Below are 16,380 nucleotides of genomic sequence, written 5' to 3' on the forward strand. Positions count from 1 at the left end.
CTACTAAAACGTGAGGTTGCGTTTGAACATGTGTAAGTTTGTATAAGTACGAAACCAAAACTTATGCATATTATGTGAACGATATTTAGTTTAGAATGTAAACTAAGCTAAACGATAATTACGGGAGATATATTTGATCCTATTTGGACATAAAACCCGTATTTGATGGTTTGTCAAAAGTGAAATTATTGTGAACATAACCATACTTTTATGATGTTTTGATTATCGTATTTTATTTAAGTTTTGTGTAAACATGAGCGGTATATTATTTTTTCGTCGCGAATTTTTGAGTGATTCAATATTTTTGAAAGTTTTAAATAAATCTTTGTATCGCAATTCATGTTTCGTTAAACGTAATTATTCTTTTAAAAGTGCATCAGAATTGAAAACAGATTATGAAAACTATGTAGCTTTTAAGGAATTGAGGAATAATTTTAGAGAAAAAGTGATATATCATTCGTTTTATAAATATGAAGATTTTTTGCTTCAAAAAAAGAAAGAGATTGGAAGAAGTAAATCAGAAGAGAAAAATCACAGTAGGATTTATTTAGCTCCAGCCTCATTGAAATATATTTTAGAGGATGACAATAGATCTTGTTTAATTACTAATGAGCAAAAGGATGAATTAACAAAAAGTGAAGAAACCAATTCCGTTGTGTTACCGTATAATGTATCTAAAGTAAAAGTGTCAGGTACCGATGATGTGAATTTTAATAATGCTGATGAATGCAACTTTCCAGAGAATGAGAAAGAATCAGTGAACTGTTTGTATAAGGAAAGTGATGTTCATAACTTAATAAAAGACAGTAAGATGTTTATTTATAATTTACACACACATGTTTATATTTTTTCTTAAAATTTATTTATTATTTTCTATTTTTCAGATTTCATTATGTTTGGTTACTTAAGTGCTAATTGCATTTAACAAAGTAGTATTGTCTTTCAAATAATTTTTAAAAAATTAGTTTAAGTCAGTTTATGTAAGAGAAAGATATTTGACTAGTAGCTTTAGTTAGGTATGGTAGCTGGGGAATGCTTTGTAGCCTCAAGACTTAGGAGAGTTTCCATTGTTATCATGAATATGAATTTAATTGTGTTTAATCCAAAATTATTTAACATATTGGTCTGTTTGAACTGCCATTCTGACATTGTCAAATATTTTATTTAGTTTTTCTGAATTTTATTTATATTTAATGTGTATTCTTTATTGTATTAATAAGGAAATATTTTATATTTGTTTTCTCTCAAGATTTAGTTGAAGCTGTGCTGCTATTTTTTTAATTTTCTAATCAAAAGACAACTTTATTTCATTTTTTCTAGTTGCATCAATAATAACAGTCATTAGCAACTTAAATAAAGGTAAATGATCATAAATAATTAGACAATATACACCAAACATTGAATAAAAAACTGGAACATGAATAAAAATGAGTAATAAATAATAGAACATCACCATTTGACTATTTTCACTGCTCACACAGTATTTCATAACTAACCTCATATAAGAAAAATCGCTATATTGTGTTCTCCATCTCACTATCACATAGAAATTGCAACAGTCTTTTGGTGTATTTCTTTCGGTTGAGTAAAATACTGTAAAATACCAGATTTGGCACCTTGCGATTTTTACTTCTTTCCACAATTAAAGAGGAATGTTTCATTTCACCACAGATGATGAATTGAATGATGCAGTGTGATTGTGGATCAAGGAAATACTGCAGTATTCTTTAGTGATGGAATGAGAAAATTTGTTTACCGTTGGGAGAAATGTGTAGCTTTTAATGATTATAAGTGGAAAAATAAATAAGTTTTTTGTAGCAAATAAAATGTACTTTTACAATATTTGTTTGATTTGACTATCTTTTTTCATTTGTCGGTTTTGAAGGACTGTATGTTACATTTTAGCTACTCCTTGCATTACTTATATTTAGTATAATTTACATTTACTTTAACATTATTTCATGTGTTTGCATCTTAAGTATAATTATTTTGGCCTTTTTAATCTTGCATATTAACTACTTATAATTAATTGTATATCTTGTGATGCTTCTTTGTTCAAAGTTTTACTGTGGTTTCCCTTGATTCATCCAGGCAAATATTGATCAGTTCCTTTTTTTTCTGTGGAATAACATACCACAAAATTTAATATTTATTTATATATAACTATGTCAAAATTTATACTTTTATAGAGATCTCTGCTTGATCAAAGCCTTTTTTTATATAATTTAATGAAAAATATAATTTAAAGTTATAGAGCGATATGTTTGTCCTCTCAGTTACACATATAAAAATTAAGGGATTGATGCAAAACCCACCAGGTTGGTCTAGTGGTTAACGCGTATTCCCAAATCAGCTGATTTGGAAGTCGAGAGTTACAGCGTTCAAGTCCTAGTAAAGCCAGAGTTTACACGGATTTGAATACTAGATCGTGGATACTGGTGTTCTTTGGTGGTTGGGTTTCAATTAACCACACATCTCAGGAATGGTTGAACTGAGAATGTACAAGACTACACTTCATTTACACTTATACATATCATCCTCATTCATCCTCTGAAGAATTATCTAAATGGTAGTTACTGGAGGCTAAACGGGAAAAAGAAAGTAAAAAGAGATTGATGCAAATTTGTGCATCCTTCTGAATTTTCATCAAAAAAATTGCTCACCGGGTTTTTAATATTTAAATAATAATATTATTTCTCTAAAATCAATCAGATAATTTATCGATCATAACCATAGTGGTATTTACCATGTGTAATGTTGTTCCGTCATATTACCACAGAAATTTTATTCTGATTCTCAAGAATGAAAACCAACCTTACTACAGGAATGAGAAGTGAAGTGGTTTCCTTTTTGCCATCTCCAAATCAAATATATGGTTACATATCTGCATAAGAACTTTAAAATGTAGGTGGTATTCATCTTAACAAGCGATACCTATCAGTTTTACCACAAAATGCTCCTGCAATTGCCTGGTTGGATTAAGGGAAACTGTGGTAAAACCTTGATCAGAATATCATAGAATACATGATTAAGAAACAATACAGAATATATTTTATTTAAAAGAAAATTTTCTAATTCTATTTTAAATGGTTTGGTAATTTATTTAAGAACATTTATTTAAGCTGAATTATTGTTCTTTAATTATATGAAAACATTGATTGGTTGTCTGGTTATGTGTAGATAAGGTTTTTTTTTTTAATGAGCGACTACAGTTTTTAACAAAGCTTGCATTTTATAAACACATTGTTAATTAGGTTTATTTGAGGTACCAAACAATGATCTGAGACTCCGCATTTTTTTATCTTGAAAATGTATGTATTCTGACTTTTTTTTTGGAAATCCCAAGAGGTGATATTTTACTTCAGAAGGGAAGATATAAATAAGTAAATATAAAGGGAAAATATAAGCTTAATAAATATTTTTAATAATCACTGTGGCTTAATGTTTTACTGAAATGCTTCAGTGGAAAATAACTTGGTTAGGGATATACCATTAATTGAAATAATGTTTAGCATCTATCTGAGAAGCAGAATGAAATGTTATGTGTATTTAAATGGTTATGTGTATTAAATGGTACATTCATTGAATAATTATTTGAACTAGTAGTGTAAAAATTAGAAATCCCTTTATATAATTATCATCAGGTATGGATTTAATTTTATAACCTGTGATGAGGGTAATAAATGGTTCTTGATTTTGAGGCATTAATTAACAATAAGAAAAGCGGAAGGGACTGAGGAGACTTCCCTGCAGCATTACATATTCTACATGTTGAAGTGAGGATCTATGTTTTACATGTGAATTATCAAAAGATAAAATTTCAGCTGCCTGTTTATGGTCAGTTACTGTTTCAATGTAAGCAAATCTACTTATAACATTGCTACTAAGTTTTTCATAATAAAAAAATGTAAAAGTTATATATAATAACTTTTATCTGCGATATTAAAATTATTTTTGGTACTTACGTATTAACGCCACCACAGCTACAGCTTTATTTAAAAACAAAGTAGTCAATCGGATTTTGGTGGAAAATGAACAGTCTCTTTATTAATTTTAATAAATGGTTATTTATATTTATTTATTTTATAAATATAATTTAACCAAACTTAACCTACGCTTGCATCGCGTATAATAATAATTTGATTATTTAAATAATAAATAATTACTGAATTTATTAAATAAATATCAAAAAATTATGGTGTTAATTAGTCAAGGTTAGCGAGCGTAAGTTAAGTTTGGTTAAATTGTATTTATAAAATAAATATTTATTTATTTATGTTAAACTCTATATCAGCCCATTTTCCACCGAAATTCGATTGACTACTTTTAAATAAAGCTGTAGCTGCGGTGACGTTAATACGTAAGTACCTTATTTTTGACTGACTTTTCAGATACTAAACATATATCTAATAAAAAATGGATGAAAGATTATGACATATTTGAGGAAGAACAAGATTCAGATGAGGAATTATTAGAATTTAATAAACGATCTGAATATGGTACACCAGACAGTACTATACCAATGAGCAATGTTCCTTGCGGCGGTTGTGGTGCCCTTTTACATTGCCAAGTAAGTTAATTCTCATATGGGTTAAAAGAAAATATTTTTGTTATACTAAAATCAGATAAAACATGTATGCCATTGAAAAATATAATAATTCAGTTGAAAAGTATATAACCGTTAATAATTTTAAGTAAATAAAAGACCCGGCTAATAAATTTTTAAAGATTACAAAAAGTTTAATAACAAATTGTAAGACAATTTTGGATTATGATTATAAATTGTAGTCTCGCACTAGATTATATCAATTTAAACCATTTGCCCTGAAACTTACTGGTCTTCCTAAAATACACAAGCAAGGTAACCCAATGCGTTCGTTAATTAAATATAAATCTGTACCTTGTTATTTTATTAAAAAAATAATCTATAAGATACTTAGATCTAAGATTGATTTACCATATAAATATATTATATAATATAATATTTTCTTAGCCAAAACTCTAAGTGGGAGTGTAGTGTGACAAGGTGAATCGTCATGATACAGCATCCAGTTGTCTTTGATGACTGGTCTCACACAAGCAACTCTTTTCCGCAGTCTCTCACGAATTTTTCAGTAAACATATTGATTTACAGTCTGTCTTGTAGGCAGAAACTCATTATGGACAATACCATTACTAATCGAAAAAACAAATTAGTGTGGTTTTGATTTTTGATTTCCTCATTTTTGCATTTTTGGGATGTGGTTAGTTTGAAGTGTGCCACTCCTTGCTTTGTCGTTTTGATTCTGGGTTGTACTCAAGTAAACAAGTTTCATCACCAGTAATAACATTTTTTTAGAAAATCAGGTTCAGTATCAATTCACTCTAGAAGATCACGGCGCAATTCCACCCTGTTGTTTATCTGTTCAACGGTGATGCTTTTAGGGACCAATTTTGCATAAAATTTTTTCATGTCCAATTCGTTTGTCAAAATTTGACGGACTGTGGTATGGTTCAAATTCAACTGTTTTGCAATCATTCTGATAGCTAATCACCAGTTGTATCTTATCAAGTGTCTGATTCGCTCAATATTGTCGTTACTTTTTGATGTTAACGGTCTTACCGTTTGCCCTGTTTGATTATGTTTGCGGTTGATCGTCCGCAACTGATTACCAGCCCTCTGAAAATGCTAACGTGAGCACATGACAGAATGTCATCTCCATACACCTTTTCAATTTTTAAAAATTTTAGTATCATTTTCTCAGAGTTTAACACAAAACTTGATCGAACAACATTGCTCATAATTAGTATCACTCATTTTTGTAACACAACAAAAACTTGTTTCACGAAAAGTTTATTGACGTCTCATGTGGCAACAACAAACTAAAAATATTAATACCTAATATAAATCAGCTGTTCATGTAACCATATGTTTACTAGTAACTTTACAGTGTTGCCACTTTGGCTGCTAAAAAATATTAGTCTCATTACTTAACTTACAGATCTCGTATATTCCCTAATATTCCTGTAGATCATACAATTTATATAAAAAAGATAAACTAAAAAATAATAATGAAATCCAAAATCTATTGATAATTTTCTCACCTTTATTAGAACCATATGTCAACAAAACTACTTCTAATTTAATAATGCATATTATACACAAGAGAATACTTTACTGATGGAGATTTCCTTTATCGAACGTCATCTCTGAAATTTATTTGCAGAAATTCGAAAATAAGATAAAATAGTTTATGGTATTACTCATATACACAAAATTCTATTGTGGGTTCGATATGTTGATTATATTTTGGTTATCTTTGAACCTGTTATAAATGATGAACATCTTATAATATTGAAAAACTATCATGATAATTTAAAATTTACATTTGAAACAGATAAGCGCAGAAAAATAAGTTTTTTAGATGTTAATATTGAAATCAACAAAAAGTATCATATTATAACATCAATATACAGAAAATCTACAACATGTAAAATAACTATTAATAGAAAATCTAATCGCTCATGGTCACCCAAAATTGATTTATTTACAAAAGTGTTAAATAGAGCGATACATTTCACACAGAACAAGAAAAAAGTGGATGTAGAAATAAATATTATAAAGAGTATTGCAGTAAAAAATGGATGTAAAGCCTAAAAAACAAAATCTAAAAACGTAACAACGTTGTAACCTATAAATAATATATATAACACTGATAATATCTGTATAAAATACTCTTGTACTAATAATATTATTGAAAATTAATTAATCATTTATAATGATGAAAAATATAAACCCGCATATAAGTCCAACAATCATATAATAAAGCATTTAAAAAACCATGATAATAACGATTTTAATCGTTTATGTGGTATTTATAAAATAATATGTAATGATTGTGTTAAATTTGTATTGGAAAAACTAATAGATCATTTAAAGTAACATTTTTAGAATATTTTAGATATTATATAAACAATAAATTGGATTTTTCTAATGTTGCCGACCATCTAATAGTGAATAAACACTTTATTACTGACACAGAATCTAATTTAAAAATAAGTCAAAAGAAAATGATAATAAAAAATTAAACATTTTAGAAAAATATCATATATATAAATAGAGATAGAAATTTAGCTTAATCAGTCTGCAGACAGAATTTGATAATGATACTCTTATCAAAGCTGCTATAGATAGCAGCACTTTTGTCAATATTAGGTAAAGTGTACATTGTATTAGTACAGTGTTGTATTTAGTGACTGGCCACAAACATGTTTAAAAAAATACAAAATGTTTTAATGTTTTTCAATTTTTAATTATTTGACACGTATATCATGTCTTATTTGTAATTATATTAATGTTTAGCATTTTATTGTGTAATTAATTTTTAATTTTAATTAACTGATGATGAGGAATTTCCTCGAAAATGCTTTTGATATGTAGAAAAGAAAGAGAAAAATAATAAGATAAGGTAAGAGCTCTTATTGATTCTGTATTTTGGCAGTTTAAGCTGAATTTTGTTTATGCTTTTGGAAATATATATAAAACATTTAATCATTTTGATCTTATTCTGAATGCCAGACGTTTCTGTGCCTAACTTTCTCTATTGTGTGGTGCTAATTAATACACTATTTTTAATTTAGCGTCTACTTTATGGAATAGGAAATGTAGTTGAGGTCATCGGTCAGTCTTACAAGTTGACAGTTTACACGACATTAATCAATTACTCTTAGATTCTCCTTTCCAGGAGAATGTTAGGAAACTGGACTTTCGGTTAGAGTTGCCCACTTCGTTTGGTGCTTTATTTTGCAACAAAGAATGATTTTTTTGAAAAAAATATTAACTAAAGAACATTGTTCAGAAATTATTACAAATTTTGTAGCTTCACCTCAAAATGAAGAGTGAAACTGCTGGTTACAAGAAAATGGTCCTACTTATAAATTATGTACTACGATATTTAACTTTATGAACATTGTATTTCATGGCTTCCATAGGAAACCTTGCATATGGTATCCTTTCCACATGTTCTACTGAATCTTTATATTAGATTTCAATTGAAGTGGTGTATCCAGTCTGGAAATATCAAATAAAAAACAGGCTAACATTTAAACATTCATCCAGAATATTCCAATGCAAAAATTATGTTTCTTTTTGTGAGTGGAAGAGGTCATGAAACATCAAGACCTACAAAAACTCCATGATGCGAAATTATACCTTATTAAGGCATATTTCCTTATGTAGTAGAATTATGTATCTGAGAAAGTAAAAAAAAATCATTTTGTGACTCAACCAACATTTAATCATTGTTTTCATTTTTTTTTCTTAGATATTCATTTTTGTGGTTTAATACGCATTATTTTCATTTAAATTTAGTGTTTGCTTTATCCTAGAATTTTTTTTTTATGAATTTTGTTATTCACTTTTATTATAATAGTATTATTACATTTTTTGATTTATTTTAGGATCCAGGTATACCCGGATATTTACCGAGTGAAATATTTTCATCATGTACTGTGCAAGATTTACGTAGTATAACTTGTCAAAGATGTCATTTTATGAAAAATTATAATACAGCTTTATCTGTTTCTGTCGATCCTGAATATTATCCACGTTTATTATCAAAAATTAAAAATGAAGAAGCGTTAGTTATTTTAATAGTGGATATTACTGATTTTCCTTGCAGTATATGGCCTGGAATACTTAATATAATCGGTCAGTATATTTTATAAAGATTAAAAAAAAAATTATTTTACACGAGAACTATCTTGAAAGTAAGATTGTTCAGTATTTTTCTTTTGCAGATGCCGGTTGACCGGTTTTATTCAAACTCGATCTTCTATAAGTGGCCATAAAGTCCCCTTATATTTATAGGAATAAACATTTGTTTAATATATTTACTGATAAAACTTAATTTAAATTAGATCTGTGTATGCTCTTCCATTGTCTGCCCACATTTTTTCAATCACCAACTGTGTTTAGACATTCTTTCCCATGTTGAAAAATAAAAATTATACAGTCCCTAACAGCAGTTTTCAATTCATCAATGCACCTTACTTGAAAACGGGAAATGTTTTCTTGAATATGCTCCGATGGGAGTTGTCACCGGTTGTTAAATCTGGATTTGTGTGCAGCCACTGAATTCTGTATCCCTACTGATCCACTGTTCTTCAAAATGTTCATTTAAAACGTTTTTTAGTGACTGAATATAATTAGTTGGAGCTACATGTTGCTGAAACCAATTGGTTGCTTTAGTGATGAACTTGTCATTACAGATCAGCTGATTTTGAAGTCGAGAGTTCTAAGGTTCAAATGGTAGTAAAGGCAGTTACTTTTATATGGATTTGAATACCGGTGTTCTTTGGTGGTTGGTTCCAATTAACCACACATCTCAGGAATAGTCAACCTGAGACTGTTCAAGACCATAGTTCATTTACATTCATACATGTCATTCTCTGAAGTAATACCTTGCTAAACAGAAAAAAAGAGCTACATCTTGCTGCAAAATTACAGTTAATTACATATCAATTAATCAAAGCCAAAGAATAAAATAATTTCAAACATGTTGAGTAATGAAATGCAGTTAAAACTACCTTTAAAAAAAAATATTGTCGTAATAGATGAATTTCAGTATCGTTGTCTACATCATTATCTGCCCAGTGTAATTGAATTGAGAGAAAAATCAAAATTCGTTTGATCACCAGACAACCTCTTGACCAAGTGATGTTTCTGTAGTCAAAATTATACTGTATTTAGAGTATAGTTGCTAAAAAAAAATCAAAACTTTTGGAAAAAAAATTTGGATTTGAATTCTAGATCGTGGATACCATTGTTTTTTGTTGGTTGGGTTTCAATTAACCACACGTGACAGAAATGGTCCACCTGAAACTGTTCAAGACTACAGCCCATTTACATTCATCCTCTGAAGTAATACCTTACAGTGATTCCAGAGGCTAAACAGAAAAAGAAGTAGAAGTATTTGCTAAATTTCATGGTTTTAATGTTTTACTGTTAAGTAAAACTATATATTTAAGATATACTGGTTAATTATTGCATGGCAGTGTTTTTTGGTAATTTATAGTATCAAGAATTTGTCAGAGATTAGATTTAATCATTTTGAAATTTAGATCGTACAACATATAACTGTGTGTTTATTAATTAGAAGTTGAAGGAGACTTTTCAGTCATTTAAAAAAAAAATATTGCCGAAAAAATATACTGAAAAATCTACTCCACATTACAAAAATAATACAATTGTTATAATTAATACAAATTATCCCTAATTTATTTAATTTTCCATTTCATTCTTATCAGATACAAAAACATTACCAGATGCAAAAACAGTTGAACAGAAATAAAATTAATGAAAATCCTTATCTTTCTTAAATTTTTTTAAAAAAGGATTTAAATTTAATGAAAAAGTATTTAATCTAATATTGCTTTCATTTCCTATTTCAAACATAGAATTTTTAATATTGTGTCAAAAAACATTTGAATTTTAATTTAAACTAGATAAACAATGGAAAAAATCAACTATAATAAAGATGAAATAATTGGAAGAAAACATGTGATTAAATAGAATAATTTTGAACACAAGAACTAATTATAATTAAATCAAAAAATAAACTATGATGAGTAAAATAAAAAATAATTAAATCACAGGTAGAAAAAAGTAATAAAATAAAACCTGATTAAAATCCCCATCTCAAAATAGAAATTATTAAACAAATTTCAGAAAATAAATTTTATCTTGGAGAACAAGATATATTTATAGCACAAATATATATTTATTATATTTAGATATATTCATTATAGTACAAAATAAAAATAAAGAAACCCTAAAGAATGTAAATAATTTAAAAGCTCCCTTACAACAAAAATCTTAGTCCTCCTAAATGATCACAAGCAATACCAATTAAGTAAAATAAACTAGATTAAAAAATCCATGTTCAACCATAAAAGAAACTCAATCAAACCTAAATCAGTTATAATTCACAAATAACTAAACTTATGTGACAAATAAGCAATGAGAATTTTTAACCCTCTTAGAATTAAACAAAATAAATTACTATAAAAATAAAAAATAAGCAAAGATTAACAAAAAAGAATAGCTATAACTAAATAAAAAATAAAATAATAAACAAACAATGAATTAAACCATGACCACTAAGCTTTAATATAACACCAATTAAAATTGTTGATCCAGAATTGGAGCTTTAATATCAGCTTTTGGTAATCACGTGGGGAAAAAAAATATATATTTAGATATATAAATATTAACTTAAAAGCAATCTATTTAAGTTTATTTTCCTCTTGAATGGATAGAATTAAATATAACAAGACATATTTTACTTTAAAATGTTATCTTTATTAATCTTTTGGATTAACCAATAAACTATACAAACTTATAAATTAAATTCACTACATTTTACTTAGAATTCTCTAAGCTTCCTCGGGTGACAATATACATTCATACACACATTATACAGAACTTTCTTGCATACTAAGAAATTAACTGATCTACCCATCCTTTTTTTCTGTTTAGCCTCAGGAATCACCGTCAGGTATTACTTCAGAGGATGATATGTATGAGTGTAAGTGAAGTGTAGTCTTGTACAGTCTTAGGTCAACCATTTTTGAGATGTGTGGTTAATTGAAACCCAACCTTCAAAGAACACTGGTATCTGGTGTCCATGATCTAGTATTCAAATCCGTATAAGAGTAACTGCCTTTTCTAGGATTTGAATGTTGGAACTATCTACTTAGAAATCAGCTAATTTGTAAAGATGTATTTACCACTAAACCAACCTGGTGGGTTTGAACTACCCATCCTAGATAACAATATTTTGTCTCCACCCTTATTGTAATAGATCCCCCTACTCACACATCGCTCATCTTATATTTAGAAAATTATATGTATCTCTTTATATAACCTGATTACTAATTCCTGTGTATTGAAACCTTTACAATGCACATATTTTCCTCAAAAATTACAAACATTAAACATTGTTTTCTTTAAAACTAAATTTATAATATAGATGTATGATTTTTTAAATTAAATTAACATATATGTTGCTTAATCCACTATGTCCGTTCTATTGTTGACAGCATTTGTATTTCTATTGATGTAAATCATTTCTAGAGTGGTCGGTCCTTTTATGTGTATAATATTTTGGTGCTGTTGAAATCAAATGAATGTTTATGTTCTATTTTATATTTTGTGAGCACTGTCACTTCCTTTTTTCTATAGTTATGGGCTTCTATTCTTTTTTTAAGGTATTGAGGTGTTTGTCCAATGTACACAGTGTGACAATCCTTACATGGACTGCTGCATACTAGCTGGCTTGTTGATTTTTTACTATCGGTGATTTTAATTTAGTAAACATATTATTCAGATTGTTTAATTTTTATAAGCTAATATTCCCTACTAGTCTCCAAAATTTGGCCTAAATGGAAGTATCATTCTTATTCAAGAAATCTGTTCCCTGTGAAATTAAATTTCTATAAATTAAAAATAAAATTTCAAATATGATCAAATAAGAAATTAAAACTGAGAAAAGTATTATAAATATGTTAAAATATTTAACAGATCTTATTAACAACAAAATAAGTTTTTTACAAAAAAAATATTATTGCCTTTATAAGTTGTCGGGCCAAGGCTTCTTGAAGCTTGCCAGTTATATAAAATCCTCTAGCCATGTTACAAGCACTGCACAGGTTATGATTGATGGTGAGGATGCCACCTTACTGCCTCCAAACCTACAGAACATGTGGAGAGGATGATGGAAGATTGTATAACTCTGCTGACCCTTAATTATAAATCAGTTGGAAGAAGAAGTTTGAGCAGACCAAGAAAGAGATGGAAAGAAGCTGGAACAGGCAGTGCTTAATCCATAAATGAAGAAGAAGAAAATGAAGACAAAAAAAAAATTTTTAAGTTGAAATAAACAAATAACACTTTAAAAAACATTTGCTTTAAATTACGAAAAAAGTACTTTCCCAATTCGTCTTTGAATTTAGGATTTTAGAAGTCTGCCAAATTAAAAATTAACAATAACCAAAGATTTACTTATCCTTAATTTAGAACTGAACTCAAAAAATTTTAATTTAAAGGATCCAAAATATTATTTTCTAATTTTTATTATATATATTTTTTTAAATCAATTATTAATATTTTTATCTTGTAGTTTTATTTAAAATTAGGATAAGCCTCTAAAAATGGTGCCCATATGAAAGCAATAGCTGTTTGCAAAAAAAAAAAACAAAACATGAAGTTAAGGAACCTACATCTTCACAACAGTAAGAAAAAGAAAGCAAAGAAATTTAGTAGATTGCTACCATGTAGCTCTTGGAATGTAGGAATGTATACTAAAATCAATCTGATAATACCAGGTTATACATTATTTTGCTATAATTATCCAAAACTAATTAATGAAACAATAAAAAAATTAAAAATATCTTCCTACGTTTGTATACAGACAATGTATTTATTATAATTAAAAATTTAAGCTTTTATATCAACAAACTGAGCTGAAATGTACAATAAATTTTTTTTTAAATGTTACTTCAAAGGATTTCAGTTATGGTTGTGACCATCTTTAGTGACAGGTGCAACACCTTTCCCGTAAGTGTCAGCTAATAGTTTTTTATGCAAATGTACTAAGAATGTGGTCGAAAAGCATGTGTAATTTGAATTCTGTCAGTTTATTTAGTATATCACTGTTGTGCACTTATATATGTTTTTGTATTTCATAATATACAAATGTGTGGTACTTTTTGTGTACTGCAGAATATAAAGGGTGTGTTGATGTTGACAAATTTATAATTTCTATGAGATGGTCAACAAATACTGATTTTATATTGTTGCGAAGGACTTTTATATGTTTATTGTATGTTTGTTTAAAACTGGATCTCATTTGAATATTTTGCAATCTAAAAATGTTAGTTTATATAATAATCCATTGGCATTATATTTGTTTGGTGATTTGTTCTGTGTGTAATGATGTTTTCATTAAAAATATTTTTTTTAAAGATCTTCCACTTATAGTGGCACCATTAAAGGAACTTCCTCTGCAAAATAAAAAAGAATCACGAAATTGGTAAATTTGATGAAAAGTACAGCTTGAACATGCGTGTAAAACTTATTTAATAATATGTAGATACAAGTATGTGTCAAATTGAGAACATCATAAAATTAAAAAGCATTAACATAACACAAAAGTTTAAAATTAGCTCTTTTTTATAAATTTTTTTTCAGGGAAGGGAAAACAGATTGGGTGTGGGAAGAATTTCAAAAATCAGTTCCAATGTCAACTTATTTAGTTGCTTTTATGATTTCTGAGATGGAACATAAAGATACAGATAAAGCAGATGGCAATGTTAAATTTAGAATATGGGCCAGAAAAGATGCTATTAGATCAAGTAGAATTTGTTAAAAAACTTGGACCTAAGATTTTATCATTTTATGAGAAATATTTTGATATAAAATTTCCATTACCAAAGCAAGATTTAGTTGCATTACCTGATTTCTTTCATGGTGCTATGGAAAACTGGGGACTTGTTACATTTAGGTATTCATGACTTGTTTTTACCCTTTTTTTAATTTAATACATATTGTTTTATTTACTACTAATTACAATTTAGGTTACAATTTTTAGAAACATTTATTCTTGAAATGTTTCTAAAAATATCACTTATTGTGAAAATGCTTCACACATATATTCATGTGAGTCAATGCTCTAGCAAATCACAATTGAATGTCTTCATCAGTTATCTTTCTACAATACAGGATAACATTTTTGATAACAATTAAATATCAGCTACATGAAATTTTACTTTTGTTTTAATATTGCCACTTATATATCTTTTTTTATCTTCAGTTTAGTAGGCATTTTTACTGACAGAAGGTATTATGATGATGTAGAAACTATTATGATGATTATTAAAATATTTATTTAATATTTTAATTGTTTGCAAGATTTACATAAAAATATGAGATTAATCACATAATTTACCTTTGTGTTTAGAATTTAGGATTTATCCTTGTCTTAATGTTTGTATAAGAAAATTATCATCATCATCATTTCCTCTCTGGTTTAGATCCTGTTTCGTCCCTCCAGCATTTCCTCCATTTCAAGGGGGAAATGCTGGAGATGTATAGGATACCTAACACAAAGAAGGATACGTTCATTTAGGTATCCTATTGTCCTGCATTCTTTACAAAGGTTCTGTCCATTTCTACCTATAGGCAAAAATCTTGGAAACTATGTTCAGAACTATTTGAAAATCTTTGTTTTTATTCTACCCAGACAGGATACGTCCTCTAAAATTCACCTGAAAGACATCTTGGCAGCCTATATAGAGTTCAGATCTTTAAATTTTAAAACCTAGGTTTCACAACCTTATAAAAACACTTGTACATCCATTGTCATATATAATTTTAGCTGGCTGTTAAGTCTTTCTTTATTCTTTAGGTTTTGCTTTGTAGTTTCACACACCAACCTAAAGAGATTAGTTTTAATTTTAATGTCATAGTCTCAAATATAAGATAGATAAATAGTAATTTAAAAGAGGTGACTTGTTCAAGAGCTTCATTTTCTAATATAATTTTTGATCTAATAGATTCCTTACTCTTAATAGCCATTACCTTTGATTTCTTAACAGACAATTTGCAATTAAAATATTTAACTAATTATATAGTGGACATGGCCAGGGAGGGATTCAGCTTCCAGCCATTACCTAAATCTATAAAACTGCTGTTTTATTGTCTACACCTGTTATACCTACCTTCACTAAATTTTTTGTAGAGTTTTACCTGGATCTTAAAAGATTGATGTAGCTTTTCTCTTGTTGAATTTAAATATATTAAACTCCAGATCATTTTCATTCTCACTTAAAATAATTAAATCGTCAGCAAACAATAATGCAGTAATATAAATATCCTCATGCAGATGTCCAAAAACACTTGTTGTTTCCATTGAAAGATCAGTTCATCAAAATATAAATTAAATATGACAAAGGACACCCTTGTTGAACGTCTAAATTAGTATTTACAAACTTGTCTCTACTTACCACCTTTACATCAATAACAGTGTACAAATTCTTTATAACTTTAAATAAATTTAAAAATAAACATTTATTTATTAAAATTTTCCAGTCATTACAGTAGAGAGAGCGGATGAGTCTAGGAAAGGACACCCCAAATGAAATCCTACAGACTTGGATGCAATAAGGTGGAGCCCTACCAATATGCTTAATCTGTATTGCACCCATATGCAACTGGGGGATTTTGTAGGTACTAGAAAAATAAACAAAAGCCTCAGTTACTGGACTGGAAAATGGACATCATAAGAAAATCTTAATTTAATAAAGTAACTGTAACATTTATTCATGTCTAAATTTAACATA

General features: G+C 28.0%; 2 protein-coding genes across 2 annotated transcripts in view; both read left to right on the plus strand.

Annotated features, from left to right (window-relative positions):
* LOC142324674 (uncharacterized) overlaps window positions 1–1,842 on the plus strand; it is a 55,847-nt gene extending 54,005 nt beyond the window's left edge. The window contains exon 19 of the mRNA XM_075365552.1: window positions 1,321–1,842. The gene's annotated coding sequence lies outside the window, so the exon portion shown is untranslated. The remainder of the gene's footprint in view (window positions 1–1,320) is intronic.
* Window positions 1–16,380, plus strand: part of LOC142324685 (uncharacterized) — a 27,833-nt gene continuing 11,453 nt past the window's right edge. The window contains exons 1-3 of the mRNA XM_075365579.1: window positions 1–806; window positions 4,392–4,570; window positions 8,440–8,689. Coding sequence (XP_075221694.1) covers window positions 254–806; window positions 4,392–4,570; window positions 8,440–8,689 — 982 coding nt within the window. The 5' untranslated portion in view covers window positions 1–253. The remainder of the gene's footprint in view (window positions 807–4,391; window positions 4,571–8,439; window positions 8,690–16,380) is intronic.

Source organism: Lycorma delicatula, chromosome 5, assembly GCF_047948215.1.
Source record: "Lycorma delicatula isolate Av1 chromosome 5, ASM4794821v1, whole genome shotgun sequence".
Taxonomy (NCBI): Eukaryota; Metazoa; Arthropoda; class Insecta; order Hemiptera; family Fulgoridae; genus Lycorma; species Lycorma delicatula.